At 40.4% G+C, this 24243-nt stretch overlaps 1 protein-coding gene across 1 annotated transcript in view; it reads left to right on the top strand.

Moving 5' to 3' along the window:
* The window catches only part of GLRX3 (glutaredoxin 3), a 22495-nt gene extending 2983 nt beyond the window's left edge, over positions 1-19512 (top strand). The window contains exons 2-11 of the mRNA XM_075612209.1: positions 2517-2625; positions 5146-5220; positions 7068-7269; positions 11080-11252; positions 11348-11409; positions 13703-13760; positions 14115-14167; positions 14760-14799; positions 14900-14992; positions 18975-19512. Coding sequence (XP_075468324.1) covers positions 2517-2625; positions 5146-5220; positions 7068-7269; positions 11080-11252; positions 11348-11409; positions 13703-13760; positions 14115-14167; positions 14760-14799; positions 14900-14992; positions 18975-19025 — 916 coding nt within the window. The 3' untranslated portion in view covers positions 19026-19512. The remainder of the gene's footprint in view (positions 1-2516; positions 2626-5145; positions 5221-7067; positions 7270-11079; positions 11253-11347; positions 11410-13702; positions 13761-14114; positions 14168-14759; positions 14800-14899; positions 14993-18974) is intronic.
* The last annotated feature ends 4731 nt before the right edge of the window (positions 19513-24243 follow it).

Genomic DNA, 24243 nt, shown 5'->3' with positions numbered 1-24243 from the left:
AGGGCAATGAATGTCTACAATCAAAAGCACACATTTATGTGTTGCTGTAACATTTGTGGCGTGCAATTAATTGTGTTTCCCGATGCATGTTGGGTACATAATTCAAAGTGAAAAACACTGAATCCGTTTAGCTCCCATGGGTGAAGCTGGTCAAGTATGGATTCATTTACTGATGTCCATCAACTGGCTGGTCATATCTGTCACGTTCCCTGCATCGCCTTCTAAGTGAGCATACTGTTGGTAGCATCTTTCACATGTACTGTAAAATGTAGTAGTCTCGTCTCTGAATCAAATATATGTTCTTATTTCAGTCTTGTGGCTTTGGCATCTGCAGTGTTCTGGTCTTGGTTATTGGTTCCTTTTGAACCTCCCTGTATTTGTGGGGCTTTGCTGGTTCATGGTCGTCCTCTAGACTAGGGATGCGCAAACATTTTAGTCCAGCCCCTTTCCCCCCCACCCCCCTCCCTTACCTGTTCGCCGGCGTTTTGTGATAGCAACGCGATGTCATGTGACCATCGCCGGGTCGCCAGAAGCCGCCGGAGACCAGGTTAATTGAGTTACAGAGGCCTCACACATGCTCCATCGGCATTTTATTAGTGATGTACCGTTTACCCGGAAATTACCCAGTACCCGGCAATATTTTTAGTACTGGAAATTACCCGGACCTGGCACGAAGGGAAACCAATTTCTACTCTGCTCCGTCGGTCCTCCTTTTGGAGAACGGCAGGAGCAGAGCAGCAGAAGACTTGCCTGCCAGCGGCGGAGAGTGAGGAGTACCACAGCGACATTCTGGTGGTGGTTGTGTGAGCAGCGGCAGACATCCTCCACAGCCGGTGCCGGTGGGAGCAGAGGAACATGTGACCGGAGCAGGAGCATTAATATTGGACAGCCAGCACCTCCCCGGCTGTCCAATAGTAATGTTCCTGCTCCAGTCACATGTTCCTCTGCTCCCACCGGCACCGGCTGTGAAGAATGTCTTCTGCTCCTCCCACTGGCTGAACAATGCCGTCCTCTGTTGTCACAGCCACCAAGATGTCTGCCGCTGCTCCCACCACCACCAGGATGTCGCCGTGGTCCTCACCCTCCACCGCTGGCTGCAGGTAAGTCAAAACTACCCGACCGGATACTTGGCCCAGCAAATTTCTATTTTTTCCCCCGGGTACCCGGCACTTGTTAGGACAGGGTACAACACTAATTTAAAGGCTTTGGCGAAGAGCGCAGGGCCTCTAAGTGCCGCGGCGTGCCCCCCCCTGAAAATCTCATGCCCCCCCCAGATTGCACAACCCTGCTGTAGACCAGAAGTGGCCAACACCAGTCCTCAAGGGCCACCAGGTTTTAAGGATATCCCTGCTTCAACACAGGTGGCTCAATGAGAGGCTCAGTCTTCGACTCCTGCTCGAAACCAATTTTCTGCTCACTGAGCCACATCAAGTTTATCTTTGTATATTTATTGTCTGATCCTCCCTTAGGCTGCTGCAAAACACAGAGGTCTGTTAGAGGGCACGCAGTGCTTCCGTGCCATATTTCTGGTTTCATTATTGCTCTTGTACAAGTAGTTTGTCTAAATGAAAGCAACACCAAATTTTATAAACAGCCAGGAGCAAAAAAGAATATGCAAAATGACACTTTAAAAAACTGAAATGATATAGGGCCAAAAAGACGTTCAAATGAAATTGTATTTTATGCGGAGTAAAAATTATAAATTTGTATTCTCTTTATTTCACTTCGGTTTTGCTTACCTTGTAATGAATTGAATTATTGTATAGGGCGCTGCAGGATTTGGAGCTTTGGGGGTTGGTGGAGTGGGGGCAGGGAGAATAGAATGATGTCAAATATGAAGTAAATAGTTTCATGGCGTGTACAGTATACTTTTGTTTCCATACACATTTGACTAAGTGGATACCATTGCTATGTTAGAATGTCCAGCTAATTCTTCAGCAGTTTTAAGACTAGGATTTTAATATTTACTCTGTATTCTTTCCTCAGTTAAGATTGTAAAGTCGGCAGTGTAAGGTGCTTTGCAAAATTAAGCAAACCTTTTCATTATACGTCTGATAACATTTCCTCTTATGCAAATTGGTTTGATTAATATGTTCCTGTTAAAGTGCTTTAATCTGTGCTGAAGTGTGACTGTGTTTTTCTTTTTTTTTTTTTTTCTTCAAAGAAATGGCCAAAAAAAAAAGCAACCTACAGTATATTAAGGAACACTCCCACCCCAACTATTCTGGTTTCGGTGAATTGCGTGCATTAACCCAGTCTCCCCCTTTGAAATTCAGTGAAAGCAATTCTCCCTTTTGAAGAGAAGTGTTGAATGGAACTGGTTGCTAACTAATTATCCATTCTTGGCCTTCACCTTTTTCAGTTTATAATGAATAATTTCTCCATCATATTACTTTTCTGGAGTTCACTTTTGTGACGTACACTTTTTCTCAATGGGCATATTAACATCTGAGTGTCTGTAGTTCTGCAATGTTTTTGGCATGGTTTGTTTTAAAAGTGTTTTTCTTTATTTGTAGATCGCTTTTAGTGGTACACTTTTGGGCCCCATGGGCGCCACAGTGCGCTCAAATGAATGATGTTCTGGCTGAATTAGCAAAGGAGCAGCCTCAGGTCACGTTTGTAAAGGTATGGATTTAAATCTCTCAAACTGACTTTTTCTAGACACAATCTAATATTAAGATTGGAATATATTGAATGTTTATTTGTTTCTAAAGGATTTCTTTAACCCTTTATCCCTTTGTTTTGTTACACACATTTGGACCATAAAGTAATGGGGGATGAACTGTTGGCAAATTCCTGCAGCACACTATAGTGGTAATTGCTACCAAACACCTCAAAACTATGGAAATCTGGATTGCGAGACACTGTACATTTCACCACAAACCCAGTTCCGCAAAGAGATAAGGTTATGGCTATCCATTCTCATATCAATTACATCTACAACAGTATACTCTTGTCATGACAAAAGTAGTTCATTAGATGGTATACCTTTGATATTAGTTCCCTTAGAACCGAGGGACCTGGAAGATCACAGCTAAGTCGGAAATACCTACTAAACAGCACAACTACCCCAAAAACGGCTGAAATGGGACGGAGTTGTCCTTATTGATTTTTTTTCAGATGATGAAAGCATTGAGTTGCAATTGGAGCAGTACCATAGGCCTACTCCAACAATAATGAAATTGTGATCGATTAATATCATGATTGCTATTTTAACACTGAAGTTTCTTCATCAAAGAAGAATTTTATGAGTAATTTTTAGTTAAATAATTGGGGATGCCCCTAACTCAATACTGACATCCTGCCCATACTGCCACGTTCGTACATACATGGTGATTCTCTATGAAAGGCGCATTCTTTCTTTCATATGTTCACCTTTTAATGGAGAGAATGACGGGGGGTATGTGTGATATGCAAATTAGAAATGGATTCAATGAGAAGCCTGTGAGTATATTACAGGCATACCCCGCATTAATGTACGCAATGGGACCGGAGCATGTATGTAAAGTGAAAATGTACTTAAAGTGAAGTACTACCTTTTTTCCACTTATTGATGCGTGTACTGTGCTGCAATCGTCATATACGTGCATAACTGATGTAAATAACGCATTTGTAACAGGCTCTATAGTTTCCCCGCTTGCACACAGCTTCGGTACAGGTAGGGAGCCGGATGCTGACAGGTGCATGCGCGAGCTGCCGTTTGCCTATTGGGCGATATGTCCTTACTCGCGAGTGTACTTAAAGTGAGTGTCCTTAAACCGGGGTATGCCTAAGTGGAGCAATCCCTTTTTTTAGAAAACGTCTCCATTTCACGTTCATGCAAACTGACGGATAGTGTAGAATGCAGGAAATATTTATTTGTAGCAGAAGTCAAATCCTCTCTCTATATAAAATTGTGCTTGAAGGAGTAAGATTCAGTATTTTCCGCTGTCTAAATGTCTAATGTCTAAACCAGGGGTAGCCAACTCCAGTCCTCAAGGGCCACCAACAAGTCAGGTTTTAAGGATATCCCTGCTTCAGTACAGGGAGTCACAGTGATTGTCAGAATGGCTAAGCCAATTAGGGATTAGGGTTATCCCCAATACCTGGCCTGTTGGTGGCCCTTGAGGACTGGTGTTGACCACTCCTGGCCTAAATGATCCTAGTACAAAGCAACATGGATTCTCTTTAGAAATAGTAACACGAATATGCACCGTCTTCCATCATTCAAATCATTGTATTTATCTGTGTTGCAAGGGAAATGGATGTATGTATACAACATTTGCTCATTTTACAGCTTGAAAAGTGCAGTCTTGACCAAAATGTTGATATATTTAATCAGAACTGGTGGGACTATTGTAGCATGTGTGTCCCTGCTCAAGGGTATTGCAGCTTCACGACAGGACCAGAAATGTGCTTAGGTTTCTTTAAAAGCACTACTCTGCACTTTGACCATGTAAAAATCTTTAAATAAATCCCCACTCCCTGTATTTCCTGACAGACTAATTTTTGAATGTCTGACACTGTTTATCTTTTTTTTTTTTTTTTTTAAATGCCTAGCATTATTGCTCACTTTAACAAGACACAAGCTGGGTATCCACCAGCCATGCAAGAGTTAAGTGTAAAATTTACCAGACATCAATAGCTTATTGAAGAAATACTCCCTTTTTTTTGCTTCATAATTTGCAGAAAGCTGCAAATGTCAGTGTTGATGTACTGCCTCTCGAAATTAGTCAATAGAGCAAACAGCTAGAATTGCTGTGGGCAGAAAATAAGCACTGTAATCATGACATAACTGGGGTCAGTGATTTATGGATTTCAATATAGTAGTCGCTGCATATGATTGAAAATTTACTAGGTCACTAGTGCACCAAAAATTTTATTTGCAGCCTCCAGGCATCTTTTGAAATGTGCAACAAAATAAGAACTCCTGAACCTGTTTTGTCACAGTGCAAGCTCAGTGGATGACATGCCAACCCAGTGAGTCTCATTTAAATGCAAATGACTTGCAAACTTTTGCATTCAATTCATTTGAAACATACCAAATATCCCTTAGAGGATTCTCTATACATGTGCCGTATAAAAATATCTGCAAGTAAAACACCTGAAAAACATTTTTGTTTTCTGTTTCCCCCCCCTTTTTCTTTTTTTTTAATTATTTTGAAGCTGGAAGCAGAAGCCGTTCCTGAAGTGTCGGAAAAGTATGAAATTACCTCTGTACCAACATTTTTATTTTTTAAGGTAAGGAGAACGGATTAGAGAGGGGGCTATTTAGAATGTTTGCATAAACTGTAGCAGAGGTGCTCAAATCCAGTCCTCAAGCCCCCCCCCCCCCCCCCGCCCAACAGGTCATATTTTAGGATATCCCAGCATCGGAACAGGTGGCTCAATCAGAGGCTCAGTCAAAGACTGAGCCTCTGATTGAGCCACCTGTGCTGAAGCAGGGACTGATTGAGCCACCTGTGCTGAAGCAGGGTTGTCCTGAAAACCTCACCTGTTGGGGGGGCTTGAGGTCTGGAATTGAGTGCCCCAGCACTATAGTAACTCGTGTTAAGGGACAAAGCGTTGCGTCTTGCCACTGTTCTGATCACAGCCTTTATTGTGAATGGCATATACTGTATACATATTTTAGGACGTGTCACTTTACCAATATTTGATGTCCCTATGGAACAACCACTTTTGAAGCTTTTAGTTCTCATTTGTTATTACATTGTTTTCTTGATGACTTATTAATTGGATTTACATTTTTAGAACTCTTGAGCTACTAGAAATGTTTTTGTCTACATTATTTATTTTACATAACTATACCATTAATAAAAAGCCTATGATAATTAATTGTGCAATGTGCATTTTTTTTTTATACTTTAGAATGGAGTGATGTTTTTTTTTTTACTGGACAATATAAATGTGGATCATAGTCACACAATGCTTGTTGTTCTTTTTTTTTTTGTGTATCTAATTCAGTCAGGGTAAAAAAATGTTGATCTTGCTGCACTCCGTGAGATGAATTGATCTGGTTCTTTCTGGTAAGGTGCAGACTATTTCAGAGTATCCGGGATGTCACTTCTGTCACGTAGTAACAATAGCAGCTGGATATCTTCCGTTGCCGCACTGTTCTAATAGTCTATTCACAAGACATTTTAGCATAATACACTGTTTATTTGCAGGTTACAAATGCACCATGCACAGTGCGTCTGTAACCTGCTAAAATGTCTTGTGAATAGACTCTATTAGACTATAGAAGATATCTAGCTCCTATTGTGTATCTAATTGATATTTAACAGTAAGTGATACAATTTATTGAAGCGAGCGATCCTTTAACCCGTTCATGGCTGGGGGGCTACACTCATTGACAGCACGGGGACGGAAAGATCAGTGCCAGATATTTTTCCTCAAACCAATAACTTGTCTGTTTCATGGTTCTATTTCTCCCTCTATTGGTAGTTAGTGGTTCATATTTTTGTTGTTGTCCGTAACTTTAAAAAATATCCGTATTGGAAATAAAACACTTTGTATTATGCTCAAACCCTAGGTGCTGTCACCTGCTTTGCTGTGTTGTTTATGCTTTAAAAGCCTGTTTTAAAATATCGCCTGCTACGAGAAAATTTCAGTTGACTAATTTATATAATGATTTTGAAAGCCCTTCCTACTTTTCCCACAACCTGCTTCCCTGAATAGAATTAAGTATAGGATAGAACGGAAAATGGTCACAATATTATTTTACACTGCATGCATATGAGTTGGGAAGAGCCTTAAAATGAACCTGTTTGATTCTATGTGAAATCCCAATGTGATACTTGGAATAGTTCTTTGAGACACCGGTGAAGTCATTAAATGTACTGCAGATGGGAACCAAAACCACTTTTGAAGGTAGGGAATAATTACTCTAAATACTATGTTTTATTATGTCGCGACCAGTTTGCTCTTGACGTGAATTTATTTATACATACTGTATCTGCTATTTCTGTGGGAACCCCTTAACTGCACTCAGACGCTGAATATGTTACATAATTACATAGTAGATGAGGTTGAAAAAAGACATCGTCCATCAAGTTTAACCTATGCTAAATGTTCTGTTGTTGCTGTAGAACTCTCAGAAGATTGACAGGTTAGATGGGGCCCACGCACCCGAGCTGACAAAGAGGGTCCAACGCCACGCATCAAGCTCCTCTTTCCCAGCCGCCCCGAACAATAACACCAAGGAGGACCTCAATGTGCGTCTTAAGAAGTTAGTCAGTGCTGCCCCTTGTATGGTGTTCATAAAAGGATCTGCTCAGGAGCCCAGATGTGGTACGTATACTATTCCACAGAATGAATAAACAATGTCTTTATGCCAGGGCTCTTTAAACACTGAACCATTGACTCCCGTTTCCTAGGTTTTTTTGTATTCTAATATTCTACTTGCATAGTGTCATATGGTTAGATTGTATTTGATTTGTTGTGACATCTTTGCCCTGATAAGTGCCTTCTACTACTGCCAAATGCATAAAGTCTGTTTAAAGATGTTTGTTTATTTTCTTTTAGTTAATCCCATTTGACAGCTAAAAAATAAAATCATTTTTGCCGATTTACACAAGAGATACACCTCGGTTTATATAAAAGGGGATATCCCCGTTAAGGCTATAGCCCCATTGCTCCCTGCTGCACGCGGCTGGCACAGATTACAGCTGTGATCTCCGGTCAGTAGGGGAGAGATGGGATGCACAGGGGGGTGCGGCCATGACGGGGGGCACGGCCATGGCGGGGCATATCTGCCCTTCCATTGGCTGCCTGCCGAGCACGTGACTGCGATGTGGGCACGGGAAGACAACATTCTGATCTTCCCTGCCGGTGGACGCGCCATCGTGAGAGGGGAGCACACACAGAAGGAGCTACTATGGCCTGCCTGACTAGAGGTGAGTATCTGGTGTGCGTCACTTACGCCGTCGTGACCACTGGGGACCGGCCTAAGGAGCTCGGGCAGCGCATCCGCCAACAAAGGGCTAAAAAACAACATGGAAATTCAGCAGTTTGAATATCAGCACTGAATTCGTAACGTCATATGGAATATAAAAATAATGAAGTAGAAATAGCCGTGTTAGTCCAGTTGCGATAGTGCACAGTAAATGAGTACTGTACTTCAGTATTAGGCAAACCTTTTTTTATTTGGACTAACAATTGATATAATAAGACAGGCTTTTGAGTCTTCGCTCTTCCTCAGGTCAGACATTGTGAGTATTGCGAGTATTGCCTGGCCTGAGGGAGAGAGAGAACTCTCAAAAGCTTGTCTTATTATATCAATTCTTGGTCCAAATAAAAAAAAAAAATATCGCCTAATACTGAAGTACTCATTTACACTGAATATAAAAAGACAGCAGAAGACGGTTGCTGAGTTATAGTGACAGCTGTGCTTTGCTTGGTTAAAGCGGCAAAGTAAAGCAGCAGTTCAAGCAATATCCTACATGTGTTTTTTTTTTTTTTTTATATAATTCAGTTCTGTACTATGAGAAAATACTTGTAGCATTTAAAAAAATAAATTTAATTGTTTTAAAGACATTTTTAATGTTTCTAATGTAGGAAGCATTTCCAAAGTGACAGCCCCTTCCCCTTCTGATAGGCTCTGGCTCTTGAGCCCCGCCCTCTCTCTAGCAGTGCACCAATTGTACTAGTAACTGCCCAGTCAATCATATTCCAGGACTACATTGCCCAGAAAGCTGTGCAAGAACTGAATTAAATAACCCTGAGCAAGCGATTAATTACAGGAGAACGGATTGATCTGCAGCTTAGCTAATCACTTGTCAGTGTGCAGATTGTATTGATGCGCATATTGAATTGGAAAAAAGATATATATATATATATATATATATATATATATATATATATATATATATATATATATATATATTTTAAAAACGGCAACTTGAACTGCAGCTTTAATAAGCTGAGCTTCCTCTGATGTCTATAGCAGGTTTTAACACACCTCCCCAGCAGTGCAAGATCTTTGTAACACTTTCCTGTTTGTGATCATTTGTTGTCAATGTTCCCAGCAGTTTGCAGCTCAAACTGTAACAATACATAATGTTACCTTAGTAATATCAGGCTACACTGTAGCTGCTAACTTAGGCTACCGCTCCCGGCTGCACGCGCACATGGTGGCACGTGCAGAGACTACACCCGCTTTCGGCGGGCTATAGGGGAGTGTGGGGGGGAGGGAGCGGGGCCATGGTGGAGGGCGCGGCAATGATGGGGCATATCTGCCCTGCCATTGGCTGTGCGCAGCTACGTTACCGCGTCGCGGCATGGAAAGACGAGATTCTTGTCTTCCCTGCCAACGTACGAGTGTCAGCGCTTTAAGCGCTCACACACACGGTCACTGGGGCCTGCCCCATAGAGGGCTGTGGTCTGTGTGTGGCGCGCGCACCGCCGTGAGTACTGGGGGCTCAGCCTTACACTGATTGAAGGATTGATTGAAACGGAAAGGTGGCCATTATGTTAGGCGCACACAATAAGTATTGTTACAGATTTGTAACAGGAGCACCAAACGATTGCCAATTTATGTAAGACTGTAGAATTATACATTGTCACATGCTTTACATATTAAAATAAGAAAAAAAAGGGGGGGGTTGTATTATTGTTGCTTTCATTAGTTATGCATCTAAATGTGGGATCCTGCAAACTCCTACAGTAGTGAGGAAGTGTAAAAGGAAATCTGTTATTGCCGTCTTCGTTGCATTTTTAGTACCTTGGCTTAATCTTTTAATGTTGTTGGTTAAGATTTCTTCTAAAGTACTAGCAATATGGGCCCAGAATCTATAGAAACATGTTTTTTTTCCTTTGTTCTCAAAGTATAATATTATGTATAGTTATGACTCTGTGGTTGATACATTTTGTTACAGAAGTAAAGCAGTGATACAGTTGTATCCCAAAGCGTAACATTTATACTCTGCCACTTTAACCCTTAAAATTGAAATACAAGCCATCAATCTTTCTAGTCTTCATCCCATTGCCTAAAGCTCAAACAAAGCTTTCTGCTGGGGCCAGTACAGTAAAAATGATTGAATGTATTGGAAACAGAATAACCAAAAGCAATCAGCCTTTAGCTATTTACTAATGAACTCCCAGATGAATGAGAAATCTCAGAATCTGTGTTTTACTCCAGGCTGTACATGAACTTAACACTTCAGTTGCAGCATAAAATAAACTCATGTAGATCACACACCTCCCCAGTAAGATGCAGATCATGGGAACGCCACAAAGTTGCTGTAAGGGAAAGCCATATTTCAGATAGCCATGTGTGTGAATGAAGGTCGGGTACAGGCTATTCGCATTCTGTAGATTATATAAATACTGCTCAATTTAAACATTTGACAAGAAGGACATTTAATAAAGCGTTCTGCTCTATGTGAAATTTAATCAAGGAAAATATTTGGGATCTTATAAAAAAAAAATGCAAAAACCATTATTGAGAGAGGCTTTAATTGACAACTGCAGTTTTTTTTCCTATTAGCTGCTTAAGGACTATCCTTTTCACCTTTCATATGTTCACCAGCAATGGTGATTCGGACAGTTTTGGAAAATAATGCAATGTTACACTTTACAGATAGCATATACCATGAAGCAGCATTAAAAGATGCCACACTTGTGGTAGACACTATGTAAAATAATAAGTAACCCTCCCTAAACTATGACACAATTGTACTTATGTTGGAAATGAAATAATTTACAGACAGTGATATTCTCTTCTGAGCCAGCAAAGTGTGTATGAGTGTATAGAGAGAGAGAGCGGGCGCCAGAGAGACTCGCAACTGGAGGATCATTGGGGAGGCCTTAATCCAGCAGTGGATCGATGAGGGATTGTATATATATATGTATGTGTACAAAAAGAAATAATAAGGCACAAGTTAATCAATTTGGTCTTTGTCTCTTGTGGCTCAGAGGGAAACATTTTCTCATCTGTGAATGCATTGTAATATTTACTCTAGGCATTAATGCAAATAATTGCTTCAATTTACGCGCTACATTTTCGTTTCAACTATTATGCTTTTGTTGCATTCGGAAACATCTACTTTTAGTTGACAACTATAAAGATGCTCTACTAAATCTCGCCGTGCCTTTTTACAGGCTTCAGTAGACAAATTGTGGATATCCTTAACAAGCACAAGGTCCCATTTAGCAGCTTTGATATACTGTCCGACGATGACGTACGCCAGGGACTGAAAACCTTTTCCAACTGGCCCACTTTTCCTCAGTTGTATATCAGCGGAGAGCTAATTGGTGGACTGGACATTGTAAAGGTAAGTTGTGTAGCTGAGACTTCTAATACAAACAGGTATAATAAATATCTGTATGAAACAAATTTGTATTGTATAACAAATGCTCTCATTTACAGGAGCTTGAGGAGTCTGGAGAACTGGATAAAATGTGTCCCAAGGCCCATAATTTAGAGGAAAGGTATGAGCTTTTTTTGCTTGTGTATTATCTTTTAGTGGATTTGCCAGCCCTTGCTGTTTAGTTTCAGTAAATGTTTGTTGATCAGTGGGACAGGCTAAGCACAGCCTTACTTTGATGAGGTTGCTAATATCTCCTGTCGTTTTGCACTCTCAGTAACATGTCTGGTAATGTCTGTTAGTCATTTTTTGTGGCGTAGCTACTAAAGAGGCCTCATGTAAAATGTCTGTGACCTAGTTCCTTCAGAAACCAGGACAAATATAGGTGTGAGCAGCAAGTACGTTTAGCAATGTATTTCTAGTTACGATGTAACATAAAGTAGTACAAAGCAGCACAGCCCAAAATAGTGCTGCAGTATAAAGCCCTGTTTTATGCAGTTGCACGATGCATCAAGGCTGGTACCAAAGAAAGTCCTTGTATTGGCCACATAAATTGTTTTTTCTTTTTTTTTACTGCTTTGTTGCTTATTTCTAAATGTGATATTTAGGAAATATTTTACATACCTACACGCCCCCTACGTTTTGACCACGACATCCGCCTTTCCTCCCACCTTATTACCTCCTCTCACCCCCGCCTGCAAGACTTCCCCCGTGCTGTCCCCCCATTCTCTGGAATTCCTTACCACGCAGCATCAGACTCTCCCCCAGCTTTCAGATGTTTAAAAACTCCCCGAAAACTCACCTTTTACAGGAAGCCTACTCCCCATACCTCTAACATCTAATTCCCCTCCCTCTCCAACCCCATTGGGACCAGCTGAGTGGCTGGACCAATCTCCATCCTATGTAACACCCCCTCAAGAAAACGTTAATGGCTTCAGCTGTCAGATTGGGCCATATTTTAACCTGAGCCGCACCTTATCCTACAATGAGCAGCCGCCTCACCTTCTTGTTTCAACATTGTCCCTCATTCCCTATAGACTGTAAGCTCTCACGCGCAGGGCCCTCATTACCTCTCTGTATATGTTTGTCCTCACCCGTATGTAACTGTTCATGTAATATACATAACTCTGTATCCCATTGTACCGCGCTGAAGAATATGTTGGCGCTTCACAAATAAACAATAATAACAGAAATGTGGTGTTACTAAACAGAGATTGAAGGTACGACACGCCTTCATTTAGGTTTCTTCAAAAAATAAGAAATGACAGATCAGAAGTTTTTTTTTCTTCTTTTTCCTGCACGGATATTAGGAATCACTGGCTTTTATATTGTTATATAAAATGATTTCTACAAGGTTTGACACATTATAAACTCTAAATTGTTGTTCAATTTGTGTACACATAGCAGCAAATTGGGCTTAATTATGTTAGAGGGGGTATTTTATATTCAGTTTGGGTTAGTTTCCAACTTTAGCAACAAAAACTTACATCAACACATTTACAATCACTTGTATTGGTTTATTACACACCATTTGATCTACAAAGTCCATTTCTAAACTGAATTTGTTTTTAAAAAGTGAGCAATTTCAATGTTGTACCTTTCTAGTATTAATACTAAAGAACCCACACCTAAAATCGGAACCCTCTGAGGTCCCCTGAAACGGTTCATGCGGAGTGTTTTAACCGTAGTTTAAACAATAATACCAAATTTTCAGTCAGGTCTTCAAAGCAGAATTTTAGTGTTCTATAAAGGCCGTGTTATAGTATTGTTTCTATTTCTAAAACTATTTTTTTTTTCCCTTCCCTCCTTCCCAAGAAGCAAATCAAATAAAATGATTCCTCTTACAAACAAAACCTCCAATAATTATAACTGTAATGAAGCCAACAAACCAATATTAAACCAATATTAAAAAAGAAGACATGAGAAAGATTAAAAATAACCTTTTTAAGCATCAGTTCAAGCAATATCCTACGTGTGTTTTTTGTTTAAATAAATCAGTTCTGTATTATGAGAAAATACTTGTAGCATTAAAAAAAAAATGTTTTAAAGACATTTTTAATGTTTCTAATGTAGGAAGCATTTCCAAAGTGACAGCCCCTTCCCCTTCTGATAGGCTCTGGCTCTTGAGACCCGCCCTCTCTCTAGCAGTGCACCAATTGTATCTAGTAACTGCCCAGTCAATCATATTCCAGGACTACATTGCCCAGAATGCTGTGCAAGAACTGAATTAAATAACCCTGAGCAAGCGATTGATTACAGGAGAACGGATTGATCTGCAGCTTAGCTAATCACTTGTCAGTGTGCAGATTGTATTGATGCGCATATTTAATGGGAAAAAATAAATATATATATATTTTTTTAAATGGCAGCTTGAACTGCAGCTTTAAATTGTATTTCATCTTTTTTCCTTTGTTTAGACTTAAAGCGCTTGTGAATAAAGCTCCAGTAATTCTCTTTATGAAAGGAAACAAACAGGTATGTGGTTTTGTTGTTTTTTTTTAAGAAAACACCATTTTATTTTCAGTTACTAATTTTAATAGAGATTAGATAATTTCATTTATTTTATATAACAGCCATACAAACATGTTGTTGGAACTGTTTTACATTTTGCATAGGTTTTACATTTTGCAATGTTTTACATTTTACATAGCGCTATGTGGAGAAAATCTTCCAGCATGTATACTTTACAATCGTTGACATTCTGTGATTAGGAATATATGCATTGACTTGTGTATATTAAACCATTTTCTTGGTTAAACATGGCATATGTTAACTAAAATATATAAGTAATTTTAGAAGCTACTGTAATGACTTGTTTTCTTTGGTTAGATGGCAAAATGTGGATTTAGCAAACAAATCCTTGAAATACTGAACAGCTCAGGGTGAGTACATTGTTGTTAAGATATTGTTTTAATAATCACACTTACTGCAATCTGTCATTGCAGTAACAGCTTTTACTTACCAATTGTAAATAAACTGTGTACCTATGATTATTGATAAAGTGTCATTTTTGCCTCTCGAAGACATTTTTCATTATAGCTCTAGCGGAGTGGCAATTCTATTATTTTTCCGGATTTCATGAATGTAACAGGGCATTGTGCTAGAGCACCATTATATTGCAAAGCAACCGATGAAATTAAGTATGACTTTTGTATGGTTAACAGTTCTGGAACTAGAGTCATAGGTTGTTTTGTTGTTGTCTGAAAGCATGTAACCTATACTGCCGAGAAATAAAATAACATATGTCCTACATATTTATTTCATCTATCTCTATACTTTTCATCTATCATATGAAGTTTCAACTGTCATTAACAAAAAAAAGTTACTTGCGGTTTGTAGCGCCAAGTAGTTTAAAAAAGGGAATTTATGAATTTTTACGTTTAGAAATGCAATATACAAATATATGATGCAGTTTAAAAACGTGCCCAATAAAAAGGTTAAATCTAATAACATAATTTTCCCCCTTTGTTTTAGTGTTGAATATGAAACCTTTGATATATTGGAGGATGAAGAAGTGAGTGAGACCGAATTGTAGTTCAGCAATTACATTAATATCATTTGGCTAACGTGTAACTTTGCTTTTTATAACTTGTGGTACACTTATTTTTTTCCAGGTGCGTCAAGGATTAAAAACCTATTCCAACTGGCCCACATTTCCCCAGCTTTATGTTAAAGGAGATCTTGTTGGAGGGCTGGACATTGTCAAGGTAACAAAGTATTCTTTAATTTAGACTTTTATGTATAATACTTCATGATGGAAAAAAAGTATGCAGAGTATTTTTTATACTATATACTAGGACAAGTGCAGCAACTAAAATCAGACGTAATAAAAATGTTGACGCTATAGAGCAGCAATTATCCTAAAAAACTAAAAGTAATAACACAAATTGATGGGTAATGTTATGCTAAACTGTTCCTTGCTTTTCATTTTTCAAAAACCTTACATTATGCTGGGTTTTAACTGGTTTACTATTTCATTAGCATCCGCTGTTATCATGACAACCTCTGTGGTCAATGTTTTAATGGCATCGGCCAGTCTAACGTCCCAGAGAGGCAAGTTTTCGGCATCTGGTATCTCCAAAATGCAATAACATAAATAAATAAATGGTATTAAGAAGTACAGAAGCAATAGGACTTCAGAATGTAAACAGAAAGAACATTGTATGTGTAGCCCCCTTTCCCTATGCCCGGGGGTGACTACGTGTGCTGCTGTACTTGTTGCTCACAGGAGGCCTAAGCGTCCGCCACTTGGAGCCTGGGGTGAGCTCTTTCTCCTATAGTGCAGTGCCTCCACCTATGAGGGATCCCAGTGTTGGCGGGATAACCCCTCACAGGAACCGATACAGTAATAAATACACACACGGTATATAACGAGTATTTACTGAGCACACATATCATTCTATATAACTGTACCCTACAGTATAGCACAACAATAACGTGGGTGAATACCCCCAAAGTACTTAGGGTGCGGTGGCACCAATATCGCTGGTGTCCTTCCCAGTGTCAATCCCACCCAGTGTATGAGGTAGCGCTGCCCCTGTGAACTGTTGGTGCACTTTATACCTGCCTGAGCACTCCTATACCCAGGTGCAGCTGATGAGATAGATCAGTCAGGTCCCACGACGTGGGGCCTTCAACAATCCCCTCTCTCCATTTTGAGTCCCGATTTGCTGTGGGAGTTGCGAGCTCCAGCTGGAGGGTCTCACACAATGTCCCTGTGACCTTGTCCCAGACCGAAGGGCACCGCGTGGTCGTCCGGTCACGGTACAACAGCACCTCTATGTGCTAATGGGGAAGCGTCCCTATCTGGGGCCTTCCCTACAATACTCAGCTGGTTGTGACTCAGGCCTAAGGGGGTAAGCCTAGGCCTAGTCCAGGAACTCCTTGCTCCCTGGACATTACCTGCTTCCTCGCTGGCTCCCTCACGACTGACTTGCGGTCTGTTTTCGCAGCAAAGCTATATGCTTCCTCCTAGAGGATTCTGGGACTTGTAGTCCCACAATACTGTCTGCGGAGCCACCTAAGATGGCCGCCGCAACATTACACTGCGCATAAACGATGCGTTGTACTGCGCATGCGTGAGAACCAGTATGGTAACCCCCACACACTCCCGGTCCGACTGGGAGCTCTGGCGGCTCTGATCCACCTTGCAGCCTCCCCCCTTCACTGGAGCTAAGAAGGGGGCTCAGCTACATATGTTTTTGGATTGTGGGTAGAGGGATTGCTATCTGGCACCCTGAATACAAGAAATGAATGGAGCTCCACTTAGGTTTGTATAGGGCTGGCTGCTCACGTTGGAGACTTCAGACCCGATCTGCCCCTAAAAAATTACAACTTGCCCATGATGCAGCTTGTATAACAGGGGTGGCCAACTCCATTCCTCAAGGGCCACCAACAGGTCAGGTTTTCATGATATCCCAGCTCATGGACAGGTGGCTCAATCAAGGTGGCTGATGTAGGGACCGATTGAGCCACCTGTGCAGAAGCAGGGAATGATTGAGCAACCTGCGCTGAAGCAGGGATATCTTGAAAACCTGACCTGTTAGTAGCCCTTGAGGACTGTAGTTGGCTTCCCCTGTTGTAGAGACATCCCTCGATATACAGAATTTTGCTGTAATGTAATTTATAAATACGGGAAGAAATTCGATTTATATTTGTCCTAGCGCAGTTCATACTGCCCCGGGTCGGTTGTGCGCGCTTTTCATACCCAACTGGTTTCCCCATGCTCTTCATTTTGACCATTCCTATTAATATTTTATCATACAATTATAAGTTTCCCAATAAATGTCTGCTTAAAAAAGGTTTGCTGCATTCGTAAGTGTGATTTTATTAGGCCTTAGGGCTGAATTTTTTTCCGTAGGAACACATCTCCAGTTATGTTATGGAAGTCAATGGGATAATAGGGTTCAATATGCGGAATTTCGGTTTACGGACACAATTTCCGGAACGTAGCTGTTCCATATATATTGAGGGATTCCTGTATAGGCATACCCCGCATTAACGTACGCAATGGGACCGGAGCATGTTTGTAAAGCGAAAATGTACTTAAAGTAAAGCACTACCTTTTTCCCACTTATCGATGCATGTACTACACTGCAATCGTCATATACGTGCATAACTGATGTGAATAACGCATGTGTAATAGGCTCTATAGTCTCCCTGCTTGCGCACAGCTTTGGTACAGGTAGGGAGCCGGTATTGCTGTTCAGGACGTGCTGACAGGCGCATGCGTGAGCTGCCGTTTGCCTATTGGGCGATATGTCCTTACTCGCGAGTGTACTTAAAGTGAGTGTCCTTAAACCGGGGTATGCCTGTACTTCACTAGGGTGCTGAAAAAGTTAAGATAGTTTTGTGGCTCAGAATACGAAGTAGGTCCATTTTGTATGTAGTGCAGAGCATGGAAACCAACATTTTTAACTGTCTTCAGAGTACACTCTTGTCCCAATTATTGCTGTTTTAGACTGATTATCTATATCAAACAATATAATCATATGGCTTTAAGAGGAACGTGTATGTGCTGCTTTCCCCTGTAGTATGTTATACGTGGACCTCTAACCGATTGAAGGTTAAGCAATAACACACAAAAAGAGCAAGGAAACTGCTAAATTAATAACCACCAGATGTTGGCCTGCTGCAAATCTCATACCCAACCGTAAATAACATTTAGATTGTTTTGCAAAGTACATTAAAGAGTTGCTGTGCAGGGTTTTGTCAATGCTTTGGGTTAAAAATTTGGGACAAGTAGATGTTAGAGGCGCTTTGTGCAAGATACTATGTGGTCAAGCGTTGCTAACATCATAATTCTAAGACAATTTCTTGTGTAATGCATATTTTATTTTTTCTTGGGCAAGTAGTACCACAGAGTTTTGAAATGTGGCTAATTCCATGAGTTACATGCTAAATAGGAATACCGTAATAAGATTCTGCAATTACGTGATCTGCGTACACTAGCTGAAACCCCTTCAGCTCATCAAACTCTTAAAAGGTTAATGTTAAGAGTATTTCACTTTCTGAACTCTTCAAGAACATTCCCCTTATGGGAACAGTGGTGCTAACATGTCCGTTCATTTGTCTGTAATTCATGTCCTTTTTGGACATCTTAGTGCAAGTCCCTTGAGTTTTGCAAGCATACACATCGTTTTTTTTGTCACCATTTGATGAGTTTCTTTTGGGACATGCAAGCGTACTGTAGTTGAAAGTTAATGTCACCACTTAGTGCTAATGGGTTTCTAACTTCAACAACGTGTCTTTAACCAGAATAAATCAGTGTTTTGTATGATTTCTCCCCCCCCGCCCCCCTCTCCTTGTAGTGCATGTGATAGGTCACAAATGAAGAGTTCCTTTGCCACCCAGCATGTGTGAAATACGGTAGAAATTACTTTTAAACCCTGGGATTGGTACAGAACACAGGCCTTCAGAGGCAATCAAACATTGCAATTCAGGTATCTCTCAGAAATGTGTTATAGACCATAAAGTATGATGCCGTCCACCAAAGATTTGATGAAGGACAAATAGACTGCCAGAATATTTTTTTCTGGGGACTTTACCATGTTCTGCCCTGGCAGACAATTAAATAAATGTTTGAGTGCTTCATGAGTATTACTTCTATCTTTTACAGTGCAGCTATACTACTTCCATAAATAAGTGTTGGATATGCAAATAATGATTATATGACCTTTCTTTTTTCAGGAGTTGAAAGAAAGCGGTGAATTGTCTTCTGTTCTAAAAGGCGAAAATTAATGCATGAGATGCTCTCGATGGGATCCAACATGACCACCACAGAACAAGGGACTGTTGAAATAACTTGACCCATCATTGGCATTGTACCTGGACTTGCTGTAAACATGATTCCAGTTCACTCTTTATTCTCTATAACAGGGATGGCCAACTCCAGTCCTCGAAGGCCACCAACAGGTCAGGTTTTCAAGATATCCTTTCAGTACAGGTGGCTCAGTCATTGTCTGAGCCACGGATTGAGCTACCTGTGCTGAAGCAGGGATATCCTGCTAACCTGAACTGTTGGTGACCCGTGAGGATAGGAGACCACCTATCCCACCCCCTAGACCACCCCTGCTCTAAAAGGTCACAAAAATTGTACATGATGCAATTTATTTTTCACAGGGGGAGGGCGGGGAGAATGCCACTTTCCCAAGTGCTGATGTATAATCTACTCCAATTACAATGCTAACATTTTTTTATTTAATTAAACATCATGTTACAATCACAATTGTTTTTACTGTTTTTATTGTTAAAAAAATTAGCAAAACTCAAGTAGAGGGCATTTCTCCGTTAGCCAAAGAAAGATACGTTTCTAAATGCTTGACAAAGGTGTATATGTTATGTTTTAAATCCAAAATCTGAAGGTAAAGCCTAAAATATAGATTTGCAGTGTTTATAGAAATGTGAAAATATGACCCGCTAACCCTAATTTTACATTAAAAAGATGTATCTTGCCTATTCAATTTTTGGCAAATCTTAGCCCATGCTCCTATTTAACTGATACAAATATAGCATTAGGTTCTTGTTCGGATTCATATATCACACTTGTTAGTTGTGTTGAAAACAAAAATTGCCTTCTGAGCTTTAAAACTATGTATAAGTGACGTTCAAGTTGTGAAAGTAAATGTCCTTGTGCAAGATTCCAATATCCATTAAACTGCTGGTGTAACATCTGCAACGTAGAAACTCTGTGGAAAAGTTTAGTATTGGCATTGATTTAATATATTTTAATGGGTTAAGAAGAAAGTGCTTCATGGATGTAATAGAGTGTAAAAAGCTTTAAAAAATCCCAGAGGTGTCTTTTATATGAAGTACAAATGTCCTAGATGCACATCTCAGAAAAGGATTCCCAGAGCTATGTGGTGAGCCCACGGTGTGTGCGATCTTTCCTCCTCCTGGCCAGCTTCTTTAACTACGAAGTAGTGTCTCTTACATCACCTCCATTTATCATGCATAGAAGTTCATCGCTTGGCATTTGGAACATTTCTCCTGAACTCAAATGGAAGTTGTATTGTCACAAGGTTACAATGCCACAAAGTGAGTGACTGATTATCTGCTATGATCACGCTACACCAATGTGCTGAAGAGGGACAAATTAGTTCTAATCTCCTGGCTGCAAAACTGGAGCAAATCCAGGGCAAATGAATTGCACCAGGTGTATCAAAAGACAACATCCCATTGCTTCATTGATGAATCTGGTGCTGTTTTTTTGCTCCAGTTTGGCAGCTGAGACTAGTAAATAACCTCCGATGTGTTTTCAGTACAGTTTTCCCTACTGATTTTAATCCATAAAATTCTCTATCCGGTCAGCACCTGTCAATGATTTTTTTTCCTCGGATTTAGCTGGTTGTAGTGTAGTATGTGCCTGCCACATAGGCCATCACTCCACGCACGCATAACAAAGACATTTCCCAGAGTTAAGATTAGGTGCGTTGCAAATCATTCTACACACCCCGAGCAAAGTCTCCCTATGAGTCAGCCCAGTGCTTGGGAAAATATGCCAGGAGTCTCCTGCACACTGGAGACGAGGACATGGACACTGCCACGACACCAGGAACAGAATCTGATTGTAAACCACTTCTGCACATTTTCTCTCCATGATTCAATTCAATGGGCACAGTCCCCAGCAAGTACACCTGTCCATCTACCGAGAAGATGGACTGTAACAGGGCAGCTTGGGTACATTTACAGTATCTACTGCAGATTCACTGGTTGTGACCCTCGCTTTACCGGGCTCCTGGTCAGTATGTTCTCAGAATCCGAGTGTCCTTCTCTTTCCTTTCTCCAGTGAGGTGCGAAAGCTGAGGAACAAATGTACTGCAGAGAGTAGGGCGATTATAAGGAATCTATAAAATAGGTGTAACATTTATCATGTTAATCATGTTGCGCAAGACAACTGTGACTCCTGTATACAATTCACTCTCGCCCTTTTGTAATGATATCTCTGGAATCTGGAGTACAGCAGTACAGAAAAAAAAGGAATGACATATGTTCTGTATACAACATAAGACTTTAAGCCAACAATAATGTGGATGGGTTTTGAATAACATAATAACCTTAAAAAAAAATTTTTTTTGTACGTTTGTATTGGAGTTTTCGGATCATTCCTGGAAGAGGATATATTAATTCCTGGGCTTGTTAAAGCACATAGTTACAGTCCTCCATACATATAATTGAAAACAAGCTTTTCCGCCCTTACCAGTCTTGCATTGATGGAGATTGCCCACAAGATGGTACACAGCATCAAAGCAACCAGAAATAGTCTTTTTGGTGATATACATTTTTTGAACACTAGATGTCAGGACAGCACCAAGTATAAAAAGTATCTCAAAGATTGAAGGGCCGTACAGATTTAACAGCCGGGGTATATTGCATACACATTATGTTGGCATATTCTGTGATATTCTGCATTATCCACTGGCATGCAATCCTATGGAAATTCCAGGATATTCCGTGTCAATGCAATGTCCTGCATTATACCTTTGCTAGAGCTGTACATTTGCAAATCTGGTTGTTTGTGTCTGAATAGGACAATGCATTTGTGTCTATATAACTAAAAGAAGGTCGCAACATCAAAAGGTGTTCGTTCTGGATAGGTATACAATGACCTTTGCACAAGGTAGCAGATACACTAGTGATCACTTCTGAAGTGGAATTGTGCACCGGTGTTCTACTTTTCCTTGTAATGTTTACTAAAAACGAAGGTTTTACATCACATTTGTTTTTGATATTATACATTTGTTCATTTTGGAAATGTAAAAGGTAATGCTAAAAAAAAAATATGTGTTTCAATGCCGCGGAAGCTAAATATATACCAACAAAACTAGTCATGCCAATGACGTAAGAGGGTGGGCCTTTTTTTCTCTCTCACGTGACGTCATTGGTATAAGTGGTAAATCATCGGGTCCATACCCTAGTATAACATCTCAGTTGTTAGCCGAGGGGACACAAACAAGCATCGGATAAAGAAGAAAATAAAATATTTTAAAAATATAACTAGGATTATAGACTTCAATCACAATTGAGGCTGGCAAGTAAGACAGACCAGGGGTCTCAAACTCCGTCCTCAAGAGCCACAAATAGGCCAGCTTTTATGGATATCCCAGCGCTTAAGCACAGGTAGCTCAATCAGTGAGCCACCTGTGCTGAAGCGCTGGGATATCCATAAATTCTGACCTGTTGATGGCCCTTCTGGAGTGAGTTTGAGACCCCTGACATAGACCTTTTGATGAGGGGGCTTATTCAGCACTACTGCTTAGAAAATTCCATTCAAATAAATGGAATTTTCCGTGTGGTATTGCCGAATCGGCACCATTTTGCAGATTTATTGAAGGACTCTTTAGGCCTCATTTGAGACCTTGGGTAAGATTTTGTGCCTGGTATTGTATTTTTGGGGGGAGGGGGTGAGTAGAGTTCCTTTGAGCTATGAAGTAATAGAGACTGGACTACGGTTTTACATTATTGTACTATTTGGGGGGGGGGGGGAGAGGGGGTGGGCATCGGCCCATTTGATTAGTTCCTGGGGGATCTGGACCCTGAACGCCGAGGAGGAAGGCAACATGGATGAGTTTAAGCAGTTTTATTTGATAACCCCCTTTGTGCCAAAAAGGATATCTGGGCTTTTGCTTATCGGACCTTGTTAGCCTCACTGGTACTCAAGGGATTAATGATCAATTTATATATATTGATAGGAGTATATACAAAGGAAACACTGATAACAGGCATTCCAATCAATAACAAAACCACTAAGTGGCCAGTGCACGCGTCAAACAGCAAATCAAAAATAAGACATACTTCCCCAGACTCCAGTGAAACAGACAGCACTGCCAATTTGAATATTTATTTTGTACCATGGCTGTACGTAATTCCTATAGGGAGGGCGGTTGAGCCACAACAGGGAGAATGGGGGAGAGAGAGGTAGAGCTTAACTCATTTGCCAAAGCAGTTGGTAAAGCATTGCCAAGCAGTCTGTTACCAGCCTCTCTTTGTATGCAACAGGGGTAGTTGGTGTAGGGTTCGCAATATATTGACCCATTTGTTGCTCGTAGTGGCCAACTAGCCTTGAGCTGCTCATTACTAGCTGGCCACTTGGGCTACGGATGAGTTGTTACATTATAAAGTTAAGTTTATTTAATGAATGTTCATGATCTATTCTAGGGTTGCAAGTAACGTCACGTCATTATTTTAAGATACTGCAGTATTACCCTGAAATAACGTGACATTACCAATACGTTAATGACCCAAAGTCCGTCCGTTATTTCTGCATATCATTAGCTTTGTGAATAAGGGGTAACTTCCATTCCTGTTTTAGGTAGTCACGTTATTTGACCTGATCTGACAGAGTTGAGCGAATCTAGGCTTCAATGAGTCTTGAAAGGTAAAATTATCAATGTTATTTACAAATGGACTGCAGCCACTTCCTAAATATACTATTTCCCAAGAGGAAAACGGTAAGATTAATGGGCAAAAGTTTGGCTCATCATTATACACAATATAGCCCTTCATGCCCCCTGAGCCCCTGCTTTTAGTTGTCTTCATACATTGATGTTCTTTGTCCTTAATGCAATCCGATGTTCCTCAAAGCAATGTTGAACCTTTGTATTGTGCGACGAACTGCTGTAAATGCCATGGATTTTTATGCCATGTAAAAATGTGCACTGAACACATTATACAAAAGATTTACATTTTGTAATGAATCTTCATTGTTAAGACATGGCAAAGGCCAGTTCAGAGACCACACAATTATGCAGACAGACTCAATGAATACCTGCAGTATAACAAACCCACATCATTACAAAAACAGACTTTACAAACTGTTGAAACCATTAACCTCACAGGTTCCTTTACACTCTTTGGGCTTAGAATATGGAAACTGAATGTATTCCCATTGTGTTTTCTATGCATAAAGGGCTCACAATTGACGAAAATTATGCTTCACAATCCAACCAATATAACCCCA

Source organism: Ascaphus truei, chromosome 8, assembly GCF_040206685.1.
Source record: "Ascaphus truei isolate aAscTru1 chromosome 8, aAscTru1.hap1, whole genome shotgun sequence".
Taxonomy (NCBI): domain Eukaryota; kingdom Metazoa; phylum Chordata; class Amphibia; order Anura; family Ascaphidae; genus Ascaphus; species Ascaphus truei.
Note: the sequence above shows the minus strand (reverse complement) of the source record. Positions and strands in the feature narration are given on the sequence as shown.